At 48.5% G+C, this 23479-nt stretch overlaps 1 protein-coding gene across 4 annotated transcripts in view; it reads right to left on the bottom strand.

The window, feature by feature from the left end:
• LTBP4 (latent transforming growth factor beta binding protein 4) overlaps positions 1-23479 on the bottom strand; it is a 1245426-nt gene that overhangs the window by 477852 nt on the left and 744095 nt on the right. For all 4 annotated transcript variants that reach the window (XM_085625396.1, XM_085625398.1, XM_085625397.1 and 1 more), the window contains exon 6: positions 18323-18550. In XM_085625396.1, coding sequence (XP_085481522.1) covers positions 18323-18550 — 228 coding nt within the window. The remainder of the gene's footprint in view (positions 1-18322; positions 18551-23479) is intronic.

Below are 23479 nucleotides of genomic sequence, written 5' to 3'. Positions count from 1 at the left end.
TTCAGAGCGATCCAAGCCTGGATCGGTGGTGAAGGAAAACCTGAAAGCAGAGGGGACTCAGTTCTCAACCGCTAGCCAGCGATCGTGTGGGTACCAGGAGGGTACCGGCGGAAGTCACCTCGACCAGGTGAGTGGGTGACGTCGGACTCGGCTGTTCCTCGGACCAGGAGGCGCGGCGGCGACCAGGATGGAGGGCGAGCTGTCCCACGAAGGTGTCTGCTGTCGATGATGCTGGGCCCAGGAAGGGGCAGCGGATCTTGGCAGTGGCCACCCAAGCGGGGGAGTCAAGATGGCGTCGGGAGTGGACCTGGAGGGTCCGGGGTACTCCTCTGTTGAAGGGGAGCAAGAGCCAGTCTGGAGCAACCAGACTAGTGATGAAACAAAACGTGGTGCGTCGTGAAGAGGGCCACAAGCCGGTCGGCAAGTGGTCGGACAACGCGGTGAACAGCAAGGAGCGGAAGGGCCCCCACGCAGATCTCGTGGATGCTGGGGAGACAGACTTCGATGCTGGAGCTGCTCAGGGTTAGGGCTTCTCAAACCCTAGGTGCACTCACTCGAGGGTCCCTCGGTGGGCGTGCTAGATAAGCGTCGTGCAGGTTCTGAAGATAGCCGGTCCCGCAGGTCTCGTCACACCTACGACTCTCAGCTGAGCTGATGAGGGAGGTAAAAGGTCAGAGATGGCAGGGAACTCGGGTCTCGTCGAGCTGGGCAGTCTTGATCCGTAGGAGAGACTTACAGCAAACCGCAAGCGCTTAGGTGGTGCCTGCTGGTGCAGGGTGGCTACTCCTTAGCCACAAGGGAGAGTCTTCAGAAATAGTCAAGAGTTCCTTTCGTGGAAAGTGGTTCGTGATTCGGAGGTATCCGATTATCTGATTATCCAATTTGGGAAGGGGACTCGCTCCTACCTTTATTCTAAGAAAAGGGGCTGGCCCGTGACTAGGTTCTACCTATGGGTGGAGCCAGGAGGGGGGTGGTTACACCCCTATCCTTTGTCCGGCTTCGCGCCAGCTCAGGGGCTGGTGTGCCCCCGAAACTGGTTTGAGCCGGGCTATGCACAGTGAGCACCGGGGTGCCACTGGCAATCACCTTCCTTTCAGCCCTGCCTACCCGGGATACACAAACCCTGTCTGGGATGGTGCTAACACCGCCCTCGACAGGAAACCCTTTGTCCAAGCTCCCTTTGCTGGAAGGTCCCCCAGCAGCAGGAGGTCAGACTTGTGTCTGGTGGCAGCATCCATTTTGTGATGCTGAGGCTTGAGTCAACTTTAACCGGGGTTCAAGGTTACTTCCATGTCGTGTCCCTATAAAAGGGGGGAATGCTAACCCCGTCGCCGGGGCTGGCGAGGGGTTCATATTCCCATTCGTATGACACCTTACTCGACATGTGTAGGTGATGCAATGCCAAAGTTAGCAAATAACCGCAAGGATTATAATGCATTAAAAGTAGTTGGCCCGCGTCACCATGGAACGGCTATTAGGACTTGGTTCCGCAAGCCGTCGACGGGCTCAGCTCGCGCCAGAGCACCGTCCCACATGATTCCCTGCACTCTGCCTTCAGGATTGATAAGGCCTGCTATAGGAGTGACTGATAGGAATCCATGTGTCCATTTTAGGGTTTAGGTGTAGGAATACTACACCTACAGCAACGGGTGATTACACCACGTGGCCCCAGCTGTCGTGCAGCCAGTTGTGTCAGATTTGGGCGGCCATTCCAGGGGTGGCATAATACATGCTTCAGCCCCTGGTAGGCCCTGGGTACACCGATGCCCTGGATACCTGTGGTATGCTGAGACAGGGACTGACAAGGCGGCCCAGTTCCAATTAGTGGATGCACCTAACGTACATGTGTGTTAATTTCGAGAGAGAACAGCTAGGCTGTGGGTCTGATTGGCAGGCCCACAGCCGGAGAAAGTCGTAAACCAATGAAGCAAAAGCAAAAAATCTGGGTGATCATAGGATTGCAGACCCTACTCTCCTACATGACCCCCCCCCAAACTTTGGGACAATAAGCTAACCTTGACCAGGTGAGTCTTCTTGCTCTAAGTGGAAATACCTGGAGAGCCCATCTGCATTGCCATGATCAGTGCCAGGTCTATGCTCCACTGTGAAGTCCATCCCCTGTAGGGAAATGGACCACCTAAGTAGTTTGGGGTTTTCACCCTTCATTTGATTTAGCCACAAGAGGGGCTTATGGTCGGTCTGAATCTTGAAGTGAGTGCCAAACAAGTATGGCCTCAACTTCTTCAGGGCCCAAACCACAGCAAAGGCCTCCCTCTCAATAGCTGACCAATTCTTCTCTCTGGGGGTCAGCCTCCTGCTAATAAAAGCTATGGGCTGGTCATGACCATCAAAATTCAGTTGCGATAGAACAGCTCCCACACCCAGCTCCGAAGCGTCTGTTTGGACAATGAATGGTTTGGAGTAGTCTGGACTCTTTAGGATAGGTGCTGTGCACATGGCCTGCTTTAGGTCATCGAATGCCTTCTGACAGCTTGCTGTCCACTGAACTTTTTTTGGCATCTTTTTACTTGTCAGGTCGTTTAGCGGGGTCACAATGGATCCATAATTTCTGACAAATTTCCGGTAATAACCAGTCAGGCCCAAGAAAGCTCGAACCTGAGTCTGGGTGGTTGGAGAAGCCCAGTCCTGGATGGCCTGTATTTTGCTCTCCAATGGTTGAACCTGGCCTCCACCTACAAGGTGGCCCAGGTATACAACCTGTGTCTGCCCTATCTGGCACTTGGTGGCCTTGATAGTGAGGCCTGCCTTCTGCAGGGCCTCTAACACTTTCCTCAGGTGGACCAGGTGATCCTCCCAGGTGGAGCTAAAGACAGCGATATCGTCCAGATACGCCGCACAGAAGTCGTCCAACCCAGTGAGAACTCGATTCACCAGCCTTTGGAAGGTGGCAGGTGCATTTTTCAAACCAAAGGGCATTACCACGAACTGATAATGCCCACCCGGGGTAGAAAATGCTGTTTTGGGCTTGGCCTCCTCAGCTAACCTGATTTGCCAATACCCAGCTGTCAGGTCAAACGTACTTAAGTAGTTGGCCGAGGCCAACCGGTCGATAAGTTCGTCTGCTCTTGGTATCGGGTGGGCGTCGGTCTTAGTGACCGCATTGAGACCTCTGTAGTCCACGCAAAACCTCATCTCTTTCTTACCGCCCTGGGTGTGAGGTTTCGGCACGAGCACTACGGGACTAGCCCAGGGGCTGTCCGAGGGTTCAATGACTCCCAGCTCCAACATTTTCTGCACCTCTGTCTTGATGCAGTCTCTGACATGATCAGGTTGCCGATAGATTTTACTCTTTACGGGCAGACTGTCCCCAGTGTCGACCTCGTGGGTACACCACTTGGTCTGACTGGGTGTCAGAGAGAACATATGTCGAAAGGATTGAAGAACCTGTTTACAATCCTCTTGTTGATGTCCAGAGAGGCTACCACAAAAGACAACACCATCTACTGATCCATCGTCAGGGTTCTGAGAGAGCAGGTCTGGGAGAGGGTCACTCTCCTCCTCCTGTCCCTCATCTGTGGCCATGAGCAAGCCCATGCCCTCCCTGTCGACATATGCCTTGAGCCTGTTTACATGGAGCACCCTGTGGGGGCTCCGGGGAGTTCCCAGGTCTACCAAGTAGGTAACCTCTCCCTTTTGCTCAATGATCGTGTGGGGCCCAGACCATTTGTCTTTGAGTGCTGCTGGGGCCACTGGCTCCAGCACCCACACCTTCTGTCCAGGCTGGTACACAGTCAGGACAGCCTTTTGGTCGTGCCAAGCTTTCTGTAATTCTTGGCTCGCCTCCAGGTTTTTAGACGCCTTTTCCATGTACTCCGCCATCCGCGAGCGGAGACCGAGCACATAGTCCACAATGTTTGATGCCGGCTTTCTGAGAGGTCTCTCCCATCCTTCCTTTACCAAACAAAGGGGTCCCCTTACAGGATGTCCGAACAGAAGCTCGAAAGGGCTGTAGCCAACCCCCTTCTGCGGGACCTCTCTGTAGGCGAACAAGAGGCAGGGTATCAGGACATCCCATCTCCGCCGAAGCTTTTCAGGTAGTCCGTGAATCATCCCTTTTAGGGTCCGGTTGAATCTCTCAACCAGCCCATTGCATTGTGGGTGATAGGGTGTGGTGAACTTGTAGTTGACACCACATTCCTTCCACATAGCAGTCAGATATCCCGACATGAAGTTTGCACCTCTGTCTGAGACGACCTCCTTAGGGAAGCCCACTCTGGAGAACACTCCAAGCAGGGCCCGTGCCACCACAGGTGCTGTAGTGGTCCTAAGGGGAATAGCTTCAGGATACCTGGTGGCGTGGTCCACCACCACCAGTATGAACTTGTGCCCTGATGCTGTCTGGGGTTCCATTGGTCCGACAATGTCGATCCCCACTCGTTCAAAGGGTACCCCCACCACTGGTAGTGGTATGAGGGGGGCCTTTGTCGTGCCACCTGACTTACCACTGGCTTGGCAAGTGACACAGGAGCGGCAAAACTCCTTCGTATCTTCGGACATGTGGGGCCAGTGAAAGTGTGGAACAATTCTGTCCCAAGTCTTATTCTGGCCTAAGTGACCTGCAAGGGGAATCTCGTGGGCCAAGGTGAGAAGGAAACCTCTCAGAGACAAGGGGATGACCAACCTCCTGGTCGCACCAGGTTTGGGGTCTCTTGCCTCGGAGTACAGGAGTCCATCGTCCCAGTACACTTTGTGGGTACCTGTGGCGTTCCCTGCAGCCTCAGCAGCGGCCTGCTGTCTGAGGGGTTCAAGGGAGGGGCAGTCTAACTGTGCCTTCCCCAGGTCTTCCCTGGAGGGTCCCCCTGAGCCCAGAAACTCAACCTGACCAGGTTCAAGCTCTTGCGGCTCAGTTTCCCTCAGTTCTTTAAGGTCAGCCTCCTCGGAGACTTGATCCACGACCTGGGGCAAGGGGGAAGGCGAAGCCTTACCCTTACTGCTCCTCTTCTTGGAAGGTGCCTGGTCCGTTCTTCCAGGATCAGCACCTGTTCAGTGGGGCATCTTTTGGCCTGTGACCTGGTCACAGCAAGGACATGTGCTGGCAAGCCTAACATCTCCATGTGAGTCCTCTGCTCCACCTCTGACCATTGTGACGTTTCCAAATCATTGCCCAACAGACATTCTACGGGGAGGTCTGAACTAACCACAACCTTTTTCGGGCCACTTACCCCTCCCCAGGAGAAATCAACAACGGCCATACTGTGATTGGTAGTGACGTTGCTGGCATTGGTCACTAGGTAACTGGTACCTAGCATGATCTGTCCAGGGTCCACGAAGTTAGGCGTCACCATGGTGACACTGGCACACGTGTCCCTGTAGGCCTGAGCCACTCTTCCATTTATCAAAGGTGTCTGTCTGTATTTGCCCAAAGTATTGGGACTGGCGTCAGGGGACATATCCATATCCCCTGTACAGACAAGGACGGCCTGAGTGAGCGTGCCGACTAAGTCGTCACTCCCCTCGGTTCCCAAGGTTAACCCAACTAATGCCTTGGGAGGCGCACTACCACTGCTGACTGTACTAGGGGGCGCAGGTGCCTTAGGGGCTGCAGTGGCAGGAGTTTGCCCTCCTTTCTTGGTGCACTCACTAAACCAGTGAGTCTTACTTTTACAGTATTGGCACCACCTTTTTGACTGGCCTTCTTGAGTCTTCTTCTTCTGTGAAGCCTGACCCCCACCCTCTTTGGTTTGTTGGGGACCTGTCGAAGACTTCTGGTCATTTTGTTCGTTCTTGTTACCCTTTTGGTCTGCTTTCTTCTGACCACCCTGGTTCTGATTCTGGTTCTGCTTGACCCTTGTTCTGACCCATCTGTCCGCCTTCTTTCCCAATTCTTGGGGAGAGGTCAGATCCGAGTCGACAAGGTGCTGATGCAACAATTGGTTCTGACAGTTGTTTAAAATCTGTTCTCGCATGATAAGATTGTACAATCCTGTGTAATCAGTAACCTTGCTACCCAGCAACCAGCCTTCCAAAGCCTTAGTGGCACAATCGACAAAGTCAGCCCAATCCTGAGACTGAATTTTCTGGGTGTCCCGGAACAGCACCCGGTACTGTTCCGTGGTTAAGCCGAACCCATCAATCAGTGTGTTCTTCAGGACCTGGTAGTTGTTAGCATCCTCAGCTCTTGTAGTGAGGAGCTTGTCCCTTCCTTTACCTTCAAAGGAAAGCCACAGTATAGCTGCCCACTGACTTGGGGGGACGCACTGGACAGTGCAGGCCCTCTCCAAGGCAGTTATCCACTTGTGGATGTCGTCCCCTTGTTTAAAGGGGGGCACGATTTTACTCAGGTGTCTAGTGTCTATACCCCTGTCTTTCTCTCTAAGGAGAATGCTGCCACCAGTGGGATCTAACCCACTTAATTTCTGTTCTCGGGCCAAGGCAAGTCTTTCTTTGGCGAGGGCAAGTTCTTCCCGCTCGATCCTCAGATTGACCTCCCGCATCTTCGCTTCATGCTCCCTCCTCTGAGGGGAAGTCATTCCTCTCTGAGAGGATGCCTGAGAGACATGTGTATGAACCGATCTGCCAGAGCCTCTGGAGAGAGACCTAGCTCGTCCGTTCCCAAGGTTAAGCCTGCTTGAGCGTGGGCCCGGGGCTCCCCCAGTTCCATTCTCATGCCTGCTTAAGTTGGTCCTTGTAAGCCTGCCGACTACCGCTGGACCTTTGTCTGCCTCGTCTCCCGATAACTCGTCCTCGTCCTCCTCCTCTGTGTGAGGGTCGAGGTCCGGGTCACCGAGGGTTCCCTCTAAGGGAGGCATGTTCCCATCTGCACTGGGGGGACCTGGGTTAGAGGACCTCCTAGCATCGTACGCCTCTAAGAGACCTATCAGTATTGCGATGGTAGGGTTAGAACCCTGGTTTAGCTTCCTGGAGGCACACAGTTGTCTCATCTCCTTGAAGCTAAGAGTTGCATACCGTGACACGACCTGTGGAGGGTCACTGACCACTAGGGGAGTCCCTGCAGACTCTCCGTGGACCGACATGCTTTTCTAGTGAGGTGTAAGTGTTGCACCTACCTACACTATGGGTTTACCTACTGATCCCTTGCTAAGAGTTGTAGTCAGGGTGTGCTAAGCCCTGTTACACTACAACAGCCGGTTCAGTAGAACTCGGAGTATTCTAAGTTAAGTTATATGTACCTGGGTACTTATGTGATCTTTCACTGCGATATTCTTAGGATACGTGTGTGGTAAAACAACAGCAAGCTCAAATCCCAACCGCTGCTCACCAATGTGAGAAGTTGGCCTGATATGTAGTGCTCACTATTCTAGTGATCACTGTGTATCATTCCAAACGACCCTTATTGATGATTGGTTGTAAGTCAACCTTTTAGACCAGCTATCCTAGTAGCGTGGATACGAGCAGTCTTAGGCTAAACTCTAGAGGGCGTGTTAAGCCAGCTGTTTACCATCACATATACCCCTTGAACACCAAGTGAAAGGACACCACACAAGTTGTTATGAAACTAAAAGGATATTTATTTATAACAGGACTACCCTGGCTCTTTATGAGTCAGGGAGCTAAGCACACTACAAAACTCTTAGGAAAATACTTCAGTTGCACAATTTACACAAATGCCCGAGGGGCACGAGAAACCACCTACACTAACAGTGAAATGCGAATGGTTAGAGTCTGGAGATACTGATCCCGGAGTGACCCGATCAGTGGGACTAAACGAAAAAGGAACTGGACACTTGTAGAGCGAACCTGCGATGGAGCACCAAGATGCTCGAGTTACCTAGCCCGGAGGCTGCGGCTGCGTGAAGTTCGTCAAGATGTCGGGAGTCCTCGTGTAGTCTCGGGAGCCTGAAAGAAGAAGTTGCTGGCAGGCGACCAGTGACGATGTTCAGAGCGATCCAAGCCTGGATCGGTGGTGAAGGAAAACCTGAAAGCAGAGGGGACTCAGTTCTCAACCGCTAGCCAGCGATCGTGTGGGTACCAGGAGGGTACCGGCGGAAGTCACCTCGACCAGGTGAGTGGGTGACGTCGGACTCGGCTGTTCCTCGGACCAGGAGGCGCGGCGGCGACCAGGATGGAGGGCGAGCTGTCCCACGAAGGTGTCTGCTGTCGATGATGCTGGGCCCAGGAAGGGGCAGCGGATCTTGGCAGTGGCCACCCAAGCGGGGGAGTCAAGATGGCGTCGGGAGTGGACCTGGAGGGTCCGGGGTACTCCTCTGTTGAAGGGGAGCAAGAGCCAGTCTGGAGCAACCAGACTAGTGATGAAACAAAACGTGGTGCGTCGTGAAGAGGGCCACAAGCCGGTCGGCAAGTGGTCGGACAACGCGGTGAACAGCAAGGAGCGGAAGGGCCCCCACGCAGATCTCGTGGATGCTGGGGAGACAGACTTCGATGCTGGAGCTGCTCAGGGTTAGGGCTTCTCAAACCCTAGGTGCACTCACTCGAGGGTCCCTCGGTGGGCGTGCTAGATAAGCGTCGTGCAGGTTCTGAAGATAGCCGGTCCCGCAGGTCTCGTCACACCTACGACTCTCAGCTGAGCTGATGAGGGAGGTAAAAGGTCAGAGATGGCAGGGAACTCGGGTCTCGTCGAGCTGGGCAGTCTTGATCCGTAGGAGAGACTTACAGCAAACCGCAAGCGCTTAGGTGGTGCCTGCTGGTGCAGGGTGGCTACTCCTTAGCCACAAGGGAGAGTCTTCAGAAATAGTCAAGAGTTCCTTTCGTGGAAAGTGGTTCGTGATTCGGAGGTATCCGATTATCTGATTATCCAATTTGGGAAGGGGACTCGCTCCTACCTTTATTCTAAGAAAAGGGGCTGGCCCGTGACTAGGTTCTACCTATGGGTGGAGCCAGGAGGGGGGTGGTTACACCCCTATCCTTTGTCCGGCTTCGCGCCAGCTCAGGGGCTGGTGTGCCCCCGAAACTGGTTTGAGCCGGGCTATGCACAGTGAGCACCGGGATGCCACTGGCAATCACCTTCCTTTCAGCCCTGCCTACCCGGGATACACAAACCCTGTCTGGGATGGTGCTAACACCGCCCTCGACAGGAAACCCTTTGTCCAAGCTCCCTTTGCTGGAAGGTCCCCCAGCAGCAGGAGGTCAGACTTGTGTCTGGTGGCAGCATCCATTTTGTGATGCTGAGGCTTGAGTCAACTTTAACCGGGGTTCAAGGTTACTTCCATGTCGTGTCCCTCTAAAAGGGGGGAATGCTAACCCCGTCGCCGGGGCTGGCGAGGGGTTCGTATTCCCATTCGTATGACACCTTACTCGACATGTGTAGGTGATGCAATGCCAAAGTTAGCAAATAACCGCAAGGATTATAATGCATTAAAAGTAGTTGGCCCGCGTCACCATGGAACGGCTATTAGGACTTGGTTCCGCAAGCCGTCGACGGGCTCAGCTCGCGCCAGAGCACCGTCCCACATGATTCCCTGCACTCTGCCTTCAGGATTGATAAGGCCTGCTATAGGAGTGACTGATAGGAATCCATGTGTCCATTTTAGGGTTTAGGTGTAGGAATACTACACCTACAGCAACGGGTGATTACACCACGTGGCCCCAGCTGTCGTGCAGCCAGTTGTGTCAGATTTGGGCGGCCATTCCAGGGGTGGCATAATACATGCTTCAGCCCCTGGTAGGCCCTGGGTACACCGATGCCCTGGATACCTGTGGTATGCTGAGACAGGGACTGACAAGGCGGCCCAGTTCCAATTAGTGGATGCACCTAACGTACATGTGTGTTAATTTCGAGAGAGAACAGCTAGGCTGTGGGTCTGATTGGCAGGCCCACAGCCGGAGAAAGTCGTAAACCAATGAAGCAAAAGCAAAAAATCTGGGTGATCATAGGATTGCAGACCCTACTCTCCTACAGCTGCTGCCCCTTTCAGGTCCACTGACCCTTGCTGGTTGGTGGTGCGATGCCTTCCTCCACCCACAGGCTCCTGCCTGTGCCTCATCCCTGGTGGGCTAGTAGGAGCATCTTTGCTTTGCTGCTAGTCTGCCTTCTATCCTTGGGCTCCTGCCTCTTTTTCTTTTCTGAACTTTTTTCACTTTTTTCTTTTACTTTTCTCTTTTACCTTTCTCTTTCCCCCCTTTTTTTCATACTTTTTCACATTTCACTCTCTTTTTTTCGCATCGCACCCCTGCCACTGTTCGACCCCAGCAGCCCGCCCCCTTCCGCTGCTGTACTTCTTGCTTTCTGCCCCCTAGCTGTACAGCCCTCTACCTCACACTACTTAATGGTGGCCGCTGTGTGGCTACGCCGCAGGATTGCCGCTGGTGCACTGAAGGCACACCAATCTGCCCCGTCCGTGCCTGGACCATGCCCAGTGCCACGGACCCTGGTTCTTGAATCATCCACCGATACAACACCAGCACCCTCCTTACCCTCAATACCAGATGCCATGCTGCCAGCCACCTCTTGTCACCAAAGGACACCCAAGGACCTTTCTCCTGCCGAAACTGCGGCTGCACCTTCACCCACCTCCATGCTCCAGCTCCTCCCGCCGTCCGGCTGACTCACAGCACACTAGACCGGCTCAGCTGCATCCTCCTCAACACGTGCTCCATCCACAAACACACCATGGAAATCTGGGACCTCGTTGACTCCATATCCCCCGGCACCGCCTTCCTCATGGAAACCTGGGCGAACCCCAGCTTGGGACCAGACATTGCCACCCCCATCCCCGATGGCTACAAGATTACCCACAAGGACCACACCATCCGACCAGAATCAGGCATCGCCATCGTCCACAAAAAAACTCCGCTTGACCACCCATTTGGACGACCCAATGACAACCATGGAACATCTCCACTTCCAGGTCTAGATCAACCCCAACACCACCCTCCATGGCACCCTCATCTACAAGCATCCTGGCCCCAGTTGGCCCATTAACGATGCCATCATCGACTTCATCAGACCTCAGGCTCTCGCATATACCGATTACATCCTACTCAGTGACCTCAATTTCCACCTGGACAAAGCCAATGACCAGAACACTGAATCCCTTCTGGAGAACCTCGCCAACATCGGACTCAAGCAGTTAGTCACCTCTCAGACTCAAGCAGCAGGACATACACTCGACCCTGTCTTCTCCACCAGTGAAAACATCACCTAAGAACTCCTCTGGACTGACCATCACGGCGTCCACTTCACCTTCACCAAACCCACCGAAGAACATCTCACCACCTACCTCAACACAACTATACCACCGACATTCATAGACTCCAATACATCAGTACACAACCTCCACCTATGGATTTCCAACTGTGCCAATGCACTGACACCTCTCAAGAAAACGGACGGCAAGCAACACTCCAAGAAAGCCAGTTGGTTCACTGTTGCCCTCCATGAGTCCAGACGCAACTGTAGACGAGGAACAACAAAACCCCAGAGGCCCAAACATCCTCCTCAAAACCACAGGGAAAACGGCCATCCAGAAAGAATCAACACCAACGCACGCAACAGCAACAAACTCTTCGCCATTGTCAAGGATTTCGCCAAACCCAACAGTGAGACAACAGAAGTCCCATCCTCCTAAGACCTCTGCAACAAACTCGGCACTTTCTCCCACCACAAGATCAAGCAGGTCTACGACAGCTTTGACACCCAAGACCCACCAATCACCCCCGCCACCACCAGAGGCGACGACAACACCTGCAACGGATCCTCCTCAATTGGACCCCACTCACCACGGACAACACCCTCAAATCATGAAAAGCATTCACTCTGGAGCCCCCTCGGACCCCTGCTCGCATTGCATCTTCCATACAGCCACCACCACCACCGCCCCTGAACTACGCCACACAATCAACTGTTCCATTGAGACTGCCACCTTTCCAGATGACTGGATGCATGCGAGATTGACCTCCTGCTGAAGAAACCATCCGCCGAACCAACAGACCTCAAGAGTCCAAGGCATTCACGACAAAGCCCTGGACTGGATCCATTCCTTCCTCACCAGTAGAACACAGCGAGTCAGACTACCTCTGTTCCTCTCAGAACACATGGAGATCGGCTACGAAGTCCCCCAGGGCTCCTCTCTGATCTCACGGAGATCGACTACGGAGTCCCCCAGGGCTTCTCCCTGATCCCCACCCTCTTCAATGTCTACATGGCCCCGCACGCAAACATACGCAGGAACCACAGACTCAACATTGTCTTCTATGCCGATGACACCCAGCTGATCCTCTCCCTCAACAACGAGCCCACAATCACCTGAAACAACTTCCACAACGGGATGAAGGCCGTTGCCACCTGGATGAGAGACAGCTGCCTCAAGCTCAATTCGGATAAGACCATTGTCCTCATCCTGTGGCCTAACACCTCTCCCTGGGAAGAGTCTGGTACCCGCCGTGTTAGGGACCACCCCCCCCCAAAACCCATGGACCATAGACAACCTCAGCATCATACTGCACTCCTCGCTCACGTTGAACAGACAGATCAACGCCGTCTCCTCATCTTGCTTCCACACCTTTCACCTGCTTTAAAAGACCTTCAGATGGATCCTCACTGAGCCCAGAAAAACGGTCACCCACACACTCATCAGCAACAGACTCGACTACAGCAACGCACGCTATTCAGGCATCACCCAGAAATGCCTCAGGATACTACAGAACGTTCAGAATGCCACAGCAAGACTGGTCCTCAACATAATTGGTCCTTCAATTTAATTTGAGTTGACCTTTCAAAGTTTAACTAAGTAAAATTGAAGGAAATGGGGTGTTAAGAGGAGTTTCTGCACTTACCAGAATTTCAAGGGTCCTCATACTGAGGGCATTATTGCTGGATAGATGAATGGAAACACTTCTGAAAGGAAGAGTGATAGAATAGCTTGAAGTCACAGAATGATTGAATCCACAACTGCATGGTTTCATCAGAGTGAGATTTTAGCAGACAAGTCTAACACATATTTTAATTAGCTTACTGACCACTTCCAGGTCAAAAGAAATGAAGGGGATGGATGTGATAAAGAGTACTGAATAGTTAAGGAGGAGATGAAGCGCAGTAATGGAACATATTAGATCTCCTGCAAAATGTGAAATGTGGAGAGTAGGGTGCTAAATTCTACTTAAGATGTCGCCTAGCTCAGGCATTGGGATTAGTGTATACTTCCTGATGATTGAGGAGCCTACGCTGCCTCATTGTCGCAATTGGGTCTAGTAGAAACCTGCAGATACTGGGATCAGGGACCTTAATGGAAATCACAAGCCCACTTGCCAACTTGTGTTTTAGGGGACACTTTATTTCTTCACTCTTTGCCATAGGAACGGGCAAAATAAATGTATTTAGAATTAGATTATTCCAACGGATGGTTACAGTTCCTACAAAGTGGAGGGGGAGATTACAGCCAGCAGATAAGCTGTAAATAGTGGGGAATGTCTCCAATGATCGAGTGAGTGTGCAGAGTAAGGAAAAAGTACTCCTTAATGTGGTATCTAGTGCCCTCACACACCCTTGCGGATGTATAGCATCATCATTGGGCAAGGTTGCTCCTCGTGGGGGTGGCGCTGCAGTCCCTCACGGGCCCTTGGTTAGGGGCTCTCTGGCGGAGTTCTTTTAAGGAGTTGCCGCATTTGTGAGTGAGGGTGTGTGGGTAGGGGAGTGCTGGTGAGTGCAGGTTTAAAATGAGACAGGGACCTAAAAATATTTAATCAAAAAGGTCCCTGGTACAGACTAAAAAGTTCACGGGGATGGAGATGCACGGTAGTGCTGCTATGAGAGGGGAAACAAGACCAAATAGAGTCCCACTATTCTCAACCCGTGTTGTGTATTAACAAAAGTGAATGTGAAAAAGGTCTACATGTTTCGCGCTGTTAGATGGTCCCTATTGGATCCAGGAGCGCTTCGTCAGGACCAAGGAATAGATGAAAATAGGGTTCGGGAAAAGACAGCCCGTAATCCTATATGTTACCTGGGTCAGGTTTGCTTGACAATAAATGTCCAGAATCCGTTATTATACGTAAATCCTGTTCACAGCCCTCTCCTTATCGATGATGGGCTCCGTCAGCGTATGCCGTGGAGTAAGGTGCAAAAGTTGCCTTACGTTGCGGGGAGACCTACCCGTGCCGCTGCATAATGAACTGCACATAGTGAATAAGATCAATCAAGTCTCAAAAGACAGAAGACAGTGCCATGAAAACGTCTTTCAATTTAAACTCTCGGCCTCTCTGTAGGAAGTCTACAATGCAAAAACCATTATTCTCATCAATGCTTCTTTAACCTCAAGGTTGGCCCCTCAAAACGTAACTCACAATTAAAAAAATGACAATCTAGCAACCCTGGATAACTGTGGAACAATCTCCATCTTAATATCTGTCCCAAAGACAGTTGAACTTCACTTCGGACCTCTCCTTCACCTTGACACAGATCATCTTCTCAATGATTTCCAGTCTAGTTTCAGACCCTCTCAAACTAATGAAGCCATCTAATAAACATCAGCGAAGAGCTGCCCATCAGACTTTGTGTCCTGAATGAAATATCTGCGGCTTTCATCATCATGGTCCACAGCATCTTTATCTCCCAGCTGAAGACGTGCTGTAGAATTGAGAGGACCACTCTGCACTGGTTTCAGCCGCTCTTATCCAATCACAAATAAAATTTAAAACATGCCCATTTTCTCTCAATCGCCACTGGATGCGCTGTGGCTTGGCACAAGCCTCCATCTCTTTTTCCAGCTTATTTTAATGCCCCTCACGTCCCTTAACAGAGCAGCATCAGAAACTATAATAAAGGATATCATCGGATCCCTGATTGCATGCAGATCTATTTAAGGATTTAAACTAGAGTTTCAATTGCAATGCTGTCAAAGACTTCCTTCCAAATGTACATCAGTGAATAAGCCAAATTTTACTTAACCTTGATGGAAGAAAATCATAAATTGCAATACAGCAATAGCAAACACAGGTGCTACGATCTGTCTCGCTACTAGCTTGGGGTAACTCCTATGCTTAACTCAGAAATCTAGCAGCTATTTCTCATTCTTTCCACAAATGAACAACTTAACCAAAAATATCTTCCATCATCTTCATTACATCCAAATGAGTCTCAGTGACCTGCAGGAGCAACAGCATACAGCTGTCACACTTGTTCTGGCCATTTCTAATGCTGACTATTTCAGCGGCATCAACAAAGGTCTTTGTACCAGAAATTTACAAAAACTCCAAAGAGTGCAAACATTTGCTGCGCTCCTTATCTATGACTTGTATAATACTGATCATGCCTCTCCCTCCACTAGTTGTAATCCTCTGTTTAAGCCACATCAACCAACCCTCCACACCTCTTCTTCCATCTAGCTTTTATAATTGGTACTTCCTTCTGACCTGACCAGTACCCTGTAGTTGGCTCCCAAAAATTGATTACTGATACTTAATTTAGGTCATCAGAAACATTGAGCTCTATCCTTACACTTGCAAGGCTCCTCCTTGTTGATCTCCTTGGCCATTGGTTTTGAGATGGACTACAGAAATAGTGTAAATGCTTCAAGCTTCGCCTCTTCCATGAAGCTTATAGATTAGATTCAGTCTAATACTTTTAGTCTCAGTCCACCTGCATTGCTCCTCTCGTCTTCCCCGGAGTGTTTTGAAGTGAGAACACATTAAACAGAATCCAGAAGTCATAAGTGATCAACCCAGTGGCTTGAGTGTGATTTGAAGGGTTGTAAGCAGAATTAGCAGCAAATGACACACAGCAGACTTAGGAAGTTGGTCAACACAATTCACTCTGGGAAGGGGGCGGTAACAAGGATCAGTGTTAGGCCTTGTCTTATTCATTGCCTTGTTCATTAACATAGAGAAGAATTTAAAATGAGGTCGCTATTAGTGTCTTCTACCGTGTTGATGGACATGTCATGGAACCTGCATTTTTAGGAGATGATCATTGAATCTTCAACAAAGACAAAAATCTGAAGTGAGTGAAACAAATAAGAAGGGATTCACTAAAACTCAGTGTTCAGAGACTTAGCAATTGGGATGCAATGTTCCCAGTTTGTAAAGTCATGTATGTGTGTTGGAGTAAACTGGAGGATTAAGGTGTGAGGGTGGGCATCTTGGAAGCAGCTCAATGACCTGGACTTTGCTGACAACCTGGCCCTCCTCTGCCATACCCATCTGCAGATGCAAGAGAAGACCAACAAAGTGGCAGCCACATCAGCACAACTTGGCCTCAACATCCACAGTGGAAATACCAAGATCCTGAAAGTCATTCTTGCAGGAGATGCACTGGCTGAGGCCTTCACCTAACTGGGCAGTGTCACAGACAAGAAGGGCGGCACAGACGCCGACGTCAAGGCAAGAATTGGAAAATCAAGGGCTGCTTTCAATCAATGAAAGAAGATCAAGAACTCCAAGGACCTAATCTGCAGACCAAGATCAGGCTTTTTAATACCAACAGAAAATTGGTCCTTCTGTATGGAGCAGAAACTTGGAGGACAACAGTGGCCACCACCAAGAAAGTCCAGACCTTCATCAACACCTGTCTGAGGAAAATCCTCCAAATCCGCTGGCGAAACACCATCAGCAGCAACGACCTATGGCAACAGACTTTCCATCTCCCTGCTCATGAAGACATCATGAAAAGACAATGGGGCTGGATAGGTCACACCCTCCACAAGCCAACATCAAACACAACCAAGCAAGCCATCACCTGGAACCCTCAAGAAAGAAGGAAAAGAGGAAGGCCAAGAAACACTGGGGATTGAGGCCTCGAGTTTAACTGCAAGGAGATGGGTTACACCTGGAGTCAGATTGACAAACAAGCCCGGGACAGAGATTGCTGGAGAGTCCTGGCTGATGTCATATACCCCAGTAGGGGTAGTAAGCTTAAGAAGTAATTGGTAGATAATGGTGGCAATCGCACTCGAAAAGGATCCTGGGAACAACTAATACATTGACCTTAAATATTCCAATTAGTGTGACAGCACTAAGAAGCAGGCACATGTTTGGGTGCAAGGTTGAAATTTAATTAACACAAGAATATGGTTAACGATTTACAAATTATTGGTAGTGCCTAACCCGCAATACGGTGTCCAGAACTTGAAGTCACAGTTCCCTAAGGATAACGCCAGACTAATGACAGCCATGATGAGATCCCAAGATAGAGAAAGATTTGCACCAGAAACCAATTATGTGAGGTATAAATGTTATGAACAATTAGAAGGATGTGATAGAGACATTTAATTACCTCAAACATCGAAACATGGTGAAGGAGGTGAGTTTAGCCTTAAGGAGGTGAGTTTAGCCGTAACCTGCGAAGTCGGGAATCATCACCCTTCAAGACGATGTGTGAAGGTTCCCAACTTCACCTGATTTTGCCGGAGGAACCTTCATTTATGTTGATTTGAAAGCCCAATGGAAATGTGGTTTTGTGATTCGAAAGATTATTGGCGTACCTGTGCTTAAACACACTAATCTGTCCCCTTCTTGAACTCAGGACTGCTGTCGCCTTCTTGAACCCAGGCCTGCTGAAACACCAAGGCAAACAGTATGCACAGCAACAATCTGGATTACACCGTAAACCATTGGGGAATATGGTCTACAGGAAAGAACTGAGACAAAAGAATTCCAGAGATTACTGGTGACACTGTTTCTCAAGGTCACGGGATTACATGGACTATAAACTCGTGATTTTGATTTCAGCGCTGTGCCATGGTACTGTTTTTGGTTGTATCTCGGCACCATTTTCTGTGTTGTGCCTATGTTTTACATATTACTTTACATATTACATATTAAATTACATTATCCATACGTTAATAAATATCTGTTATTCGGAAAAGAAAAAGCTTTGTTACTCCTATGAAACTTTAGAATTTTACAAAGTTTGTGTCAGACAAAACTTTTACATTTCATAGGTGGAAAAGTTCTCACAATTCTTACTAGGGGGAACTGATTCGAGGTGGCATTAAGGAGGGACTAACAACCCAATTTACGAATCAGAAGCCAGAATTTACGAAAGACAATGACACAAGTCAATGACAAATATGGGAGGAGAGTGGTCGGGCTTCAAGTGCATTCTCCAATACAGCATGCCTCGCAGAGCAGCGCATGCGCTGCCGAGGCTCAACCTAAAAATGGAGTACAGTTAGCTGGAATATGACCCTCCCTGGCATTTGATGTAATATTTTTTTTTTTTAAATTAAAAGTATGTTGTATGCATGCTTGCAGGTTAGTGTTTGTTTACTTGAGGGAGTGTGTATCAGTGTGAATGCGTGTGTATGTGAAAGAAGGTGTGTGGGTGAAAGTGAAGGTCAAAGGGCATGTGATATCACTTCCGCTATCATTGGCATTTTGGTGCATGTATGTCCATGCCTGTACAGTGAATGCTTTGAGCCATTTGCTCTTTTTGCCAGAGGGTTCTTACCGGTGTGCTCCGGCTGGTGATTGGAGAGGGGGAGCGTGTAGACGGTCTTGGTCATTGAGTGTTCCAGGCCAGAGTCTGACGTCCTCAAGACGGGTGCCCTTCCGGTCCTGCTGCTCTCTGATGATGTCACAGGAATTTGGCAAAACTTCCCTGTGAAGGTGGGGGGACAAAGGCACTGGTCCTTCTTGATGCAGACTCCACCGTTCTTGCACAGCAGGGGACAGAGAACTACAAAACAAAACAGAGGAGCCTGTCAATATTGTTTTTCAAAATCGACACCTGATGCCATCAGTTAGTGTGCAAGCAATTTACAGAAAGCCCAAAATGGAACGTTCACATGAATTTCTAGTAAGGCTGTTGCATTGTATAACCTTCCCATGTCAGGTTGCTTCTTGAATATCACAAACCTGTTAGGAAATTCCCAGTGTTATTCCTACCACTCAGCCACCATTGTACAGCTATGCAATCAGTGACTAGGAAGAAACCCAGCGGCCAACAATCACAATATATTTCCTGTGTGTGGCTGGTAGCATGGATGGGGCACATCTTTAGGACACTATGTCTCGGTGAACAACCTTTACAACGAAACTATTACAACGCACTACACTTACAATGACATTTTTACAACGCAACATCCACTACAACGCATTCCAATACATAGCATGACACTACAACGCATGTTTAAAAACTACCTTTACAACGCATTCCATTACATCGCATACTACCTTTACAACGCATACCATTACAACGCAATCCAACACTTACCCTACTGTTGCACCCCCTGGAGTTAGAATAGTAATTTTTACCCCTATACTATGCGTTGTAATGGTATGAGTTGTAAAGGTAGTATGCGATATAATGGAATGCGTTGTAAAGGTAGTTTTTAAACATGCGTTGTAGTGTCATGCTATGTAATGGAATGCGTTGTAGTGGATGTTGCGTTGTAAAAAATGCGTTGTAAGTGCATGCGTTGTAAAAGTGTGCGTTGTAACGACATACATCCCTATGTCTCCAATGTCCTCATTAGTGAAGCAAGTGCAGAGGCACTGGGGCTCAGGGAGAAGGAGGGGGTGTAGGAGGAGGGGATGGGTTACTCCACCCCAATTATAGTGATCACATATTGCTCTCTTTAATATGTACGATTTATTAACTTTGACTGTCCAGATGCGGAGGGGGGTTGATTGTTTGGATTAGGGTCCATAGCACTCTTGCTGCCCCTATGAGCAAAGGGAAGAAGGCCTTGCTTGTTTTTTTATGTCAAGGTTATTCATTTAAAATCTTAAAAAACACTATTGCTTATAAAATACATAGAAGGAGTTTGAGGGCTGTCCCTTCAACCATATGCATTCTTCAAAAAGCCTCCTTCAGCCATTGGCTTGAGGCTTTGTCAGTCCTGTCTTGGTTCAGACAAGGAGTATGTGGGGGGTTGTGTGTGTGTGTGGGTGAGGGTGTGTGAGTGTGTGTGTGCATTTGTGCGTGCATGCGTGTGCATGTGTGTGTGTGTATGTGTGTGTATATACATATATATATATAGTACAACCTTGGCCAAGGGCATTGGAGCACTTTACATGAGAATCAGATTACACTACACAATTAGGTTTTTGGGGGCATAGGGAGATTTCACAGAATTGCAGAATGCTCAGCCTAAACTGGGGCTCAATCCTAGTTCTGCAGTTCCAAGGTCAGTAGTTCTGGCTATTAAGCTACATCTCCTCCCTCTTATCTAGCGCTACTTGCTGTTTAGATGTATCATTTTGGTTCCACTCTAGTGTTTTCATGGAACTGCATGAACTACTTTACACCTGTGTATTTACATCTATATAGTGCTTACTACCCCGGACAAGGTGTTAAAGTGCCTTACGCTGCACAGGGCTCCAGATCCCAAGGTTAGTGGTTATCCCAGTGTTATTGTTGGACCTGTCCCTTTTTGCAGGGTTATCTCCCAAAATTTTGCCTGCCTCTCGTATTTTTCTGATTAAGGTTTGCTGGTTTTAGCACTCTAGGAACTTTACCACTGCTAACCAGTGCTAAAGTGCATATGCTGTCTGTCTAAATTGTATTGGTTATTGGTTTATACATGACTGGCATATTTGATTTACTAGTAAGTCCCTAATAAAGTGCACCAGATGTGCCCAGGGCCTAGAAATCAAATGCTACCAGTGAGCCCGCAACACTGATTGTGCCGAGCAGCGCATCGACCACGGCTTTCATCGTAAGCCCCAGCTTTCCATTGCAGCGCATCAGAAGAACCGCCACAGAATGAGTTTCGAGCACCACATCACCTAAGTCTGTGACACACTGCTTCAACTCCAACACAGTGCTTGCTTTGCGGCTGTGGAATCAACGCCGCATGTCTGGATTTTCAATGCATCATCCCTGGGCGACGATTTCTTCATTGAAGTTGCCCAGCAATAAGGAACTCAGGACGCGTGTCCCGAGAGCGATGCATCACCTCCCCTTCCAGTAAAGAACCGACTCATCACCTCCCCTGCTTATGAGTAAGGAACCGACACAGCACTTTGTTATTCCAGCGCCTCATCTCCCCTGCGCCTTGTATCGTCTTTGAGTTTTGACGTATCCAAAGTACTTTGTGCTAAAAGAAATGCATCCATTGATTTCTATGGATTGAATTTATTTAACCTTTGAAAAGTGATATCTTTACTTGTATATGTTGAATTTGTGTCATTTTGGACTTGTTTTATTCAGGTAAATATTGGCTAATTTTCTAAACTGGTGTGGACTCATTTTGTAGTGTTGTTACTGTGTTACTATGTGTGTATGTAGAAATGCTTTACACATTGCTTCTGAGATAAGCATGACTACTTGTGCCAAGCTACCAAGGGGGGGAGCAGGGGGTATCTTAGATGTGTGACTCCCTTACCCTGACTAGAGTGAGGGTCCCTACTTGGACAGGGTGCAAACCACTGCCAACTAGAGACCCCATTTCTAACAGTTTTTGTTTATTGTTATTAATTGGGATTACTCCTGCATGTTCAAGCAAACCATTTCATGCATTCGCTTCAGTTTCCTTATGATAGATTAATGTAATAGGAGTTAGATGTGACCATTATTGAGGTAAGGGGTTTATGTAAGTTCATGCCGGTGTTGATGCAGTTAATAGATGATCTAAAGGAGATTTGGTAGTGTTCCAAAAAAGGAGAAGTTGCGATCTTTTAAATAAGTTGTGGGCAATTTGCAGAGATATATTTATAGAGATTATGATAATCATGCATGTGGCCTAGAGAAGGTTGTAGAGGCGTGCAGCGGAAGGAAAGGATGAAGAGAGCCATATGAAAGAAAAGAGGGGAGGTGACCATCAAAAGTTATAAGAAAAGATCAGTTTTTCATGTGTGATTTTAAGACTATAGAGGACATTTTTAGGGATACAATGTAATTTGATGCAGCACTTAGAAAGAAACAACATTATTTGCATCTAAATATAGTTCTATATTAGATACTTTAGTACACTGATACTCAAAGTACAGCAGGGCGGCTGCATGTGGCCCTCCTGACCTTTACATGTGGCCATCGAATAAGACATTTTACAACGCAGGTGTTACAACGCGTGTCATTACAACAATTTTTTTACATAAAAAAATCCATTACAACGCATGTCGTTACAACGCATGTCATTAAAACGCATAATCCATTACAACGCAATTACTATTCTAACTCCGCTGGGGGGTTACTTTGAGGAATGCGTTGTAATGGATTATGCGATGTAATGACATGCGTTGTAATGGATTTCGCGTTGTAAAACATTTGTTGTGATGACATGCGTTGTAACGCGTGCGTTGCAAACAATGTTTCCCGTGGCCACCTGGCTAACAGCAGCTGTTTACTCATCACAGCACTAGCAATAAAAAGATGCTTAATAAATGGGAAAACATTTATTTGAATGTTAATTTGTGTTAAAGAACGGAAGTAACTAGGGAGTCCTGCCCTGCTCAATTTGAAGAACATCTTTATTTTTAAAGCCATCATACAGCAAAAGTGTTAAAAAATGACAGTCTCTTCAAAATTCAAAAAGTGTATTTAATTAATCTGCATAACCTTTGAGTCTTAGTTTATCAGATTATATCAGTGCATTGACAAGTATTATTTTTAAAGTGGTGGTTTTCAAGCGTGAATTTATAAACATTCATTCTTCCCTCTACCCTGACAATAATGTCAATGGTGAACTAAAGAGGCAAATCAGTTGTCATGTGCACTCTTTCGGTGACCTGGGATCCTATTATAAATGAACAACATTATAGTTTATTAAATCAAACACAGTAGAAGGTTTTGTACAACGCACTTCCTTGAGTCATTTATGTTGAGGTTGTCTTATTGGCGATAATGAAGAAAAAGTAGGGGAAAGTGAAATAAAACAATTGCCTAACCTCACATAATTTAAAAAAGTTGGAAGGCTGGGGTTATTTAAAACAGTGGGAGGGCTGGGTTTTTCTGGTTTCACATTATTTATTTATTTATTCGAAGAGTTTTATATAGCGCTGGCTAGACCCGGAGGCATCAGAGCGCTATGTAATTATGCTTCACTTCACCGACACCCGCCTTAACGCTAACTCCCCACGCCCAAACTCCACCCCGGCATCAATGCGGCCCTCGGTCACATCACAGACCAAACTTGTGGGCCCTTGGAAAATGTTTGTGTACCCATGCTTTATTAGAAGCCAGAGCAAGGTGAACAGTCTGCTCACTGCTAAGTTACCACTAGATCACTATTTCAGTAAGGAAAGCTGATCAGCTCAGGGGTTGGAAGTTAAAGTAATGGCTGGTTGCAAACACTGAAAGAAAATTCTGCAAATGCTGGAGTAAATGTCTCCTGATGTTCATCCTCAAGGTTTGGCTCCCAGTATTAATTATAAGCACATTGTGATCCGTTTAGGATGCCTCTTGTTAGACATGCTACAAGATGGGGGGCGAGGCCAGATTCCACAGACAGAGGGAGTGTATTGCGTCCATTCTGGTGGATGGAGATCCAGACACTGAGGCGAGGAGCTCCCTAAAAAAATTAATAGCAGCCTTTGTTAGGAAAGGGCTGCTGATAAGGCTTCCTAAGGCACTGTCCTTTGTTACATTTCAGGGGTGGTAGTGCAGAGTCTAATGGTGCAAGGTGAAGGGCTACCTTTTGGTGGGGCCCAGCCTTTGTCTTTC

Source organism: Triturus cristatus, chromosome 9 (assembly GCF_964204655.1).
Source record: "Triturus cristatus chromosome 9, aTriCri1.1, whole genome shotgun sequence".
NCBI classification, from domain to species: domain Eukaryota; kingdom Metazoa; phylum Chordata; class Amphibia; order Caudata; family Salamandridae; genus Triturus; species Triturus cristatus.
This window is presented reverse-complemented; position numbering and strand designations above follow the sequence as displayed.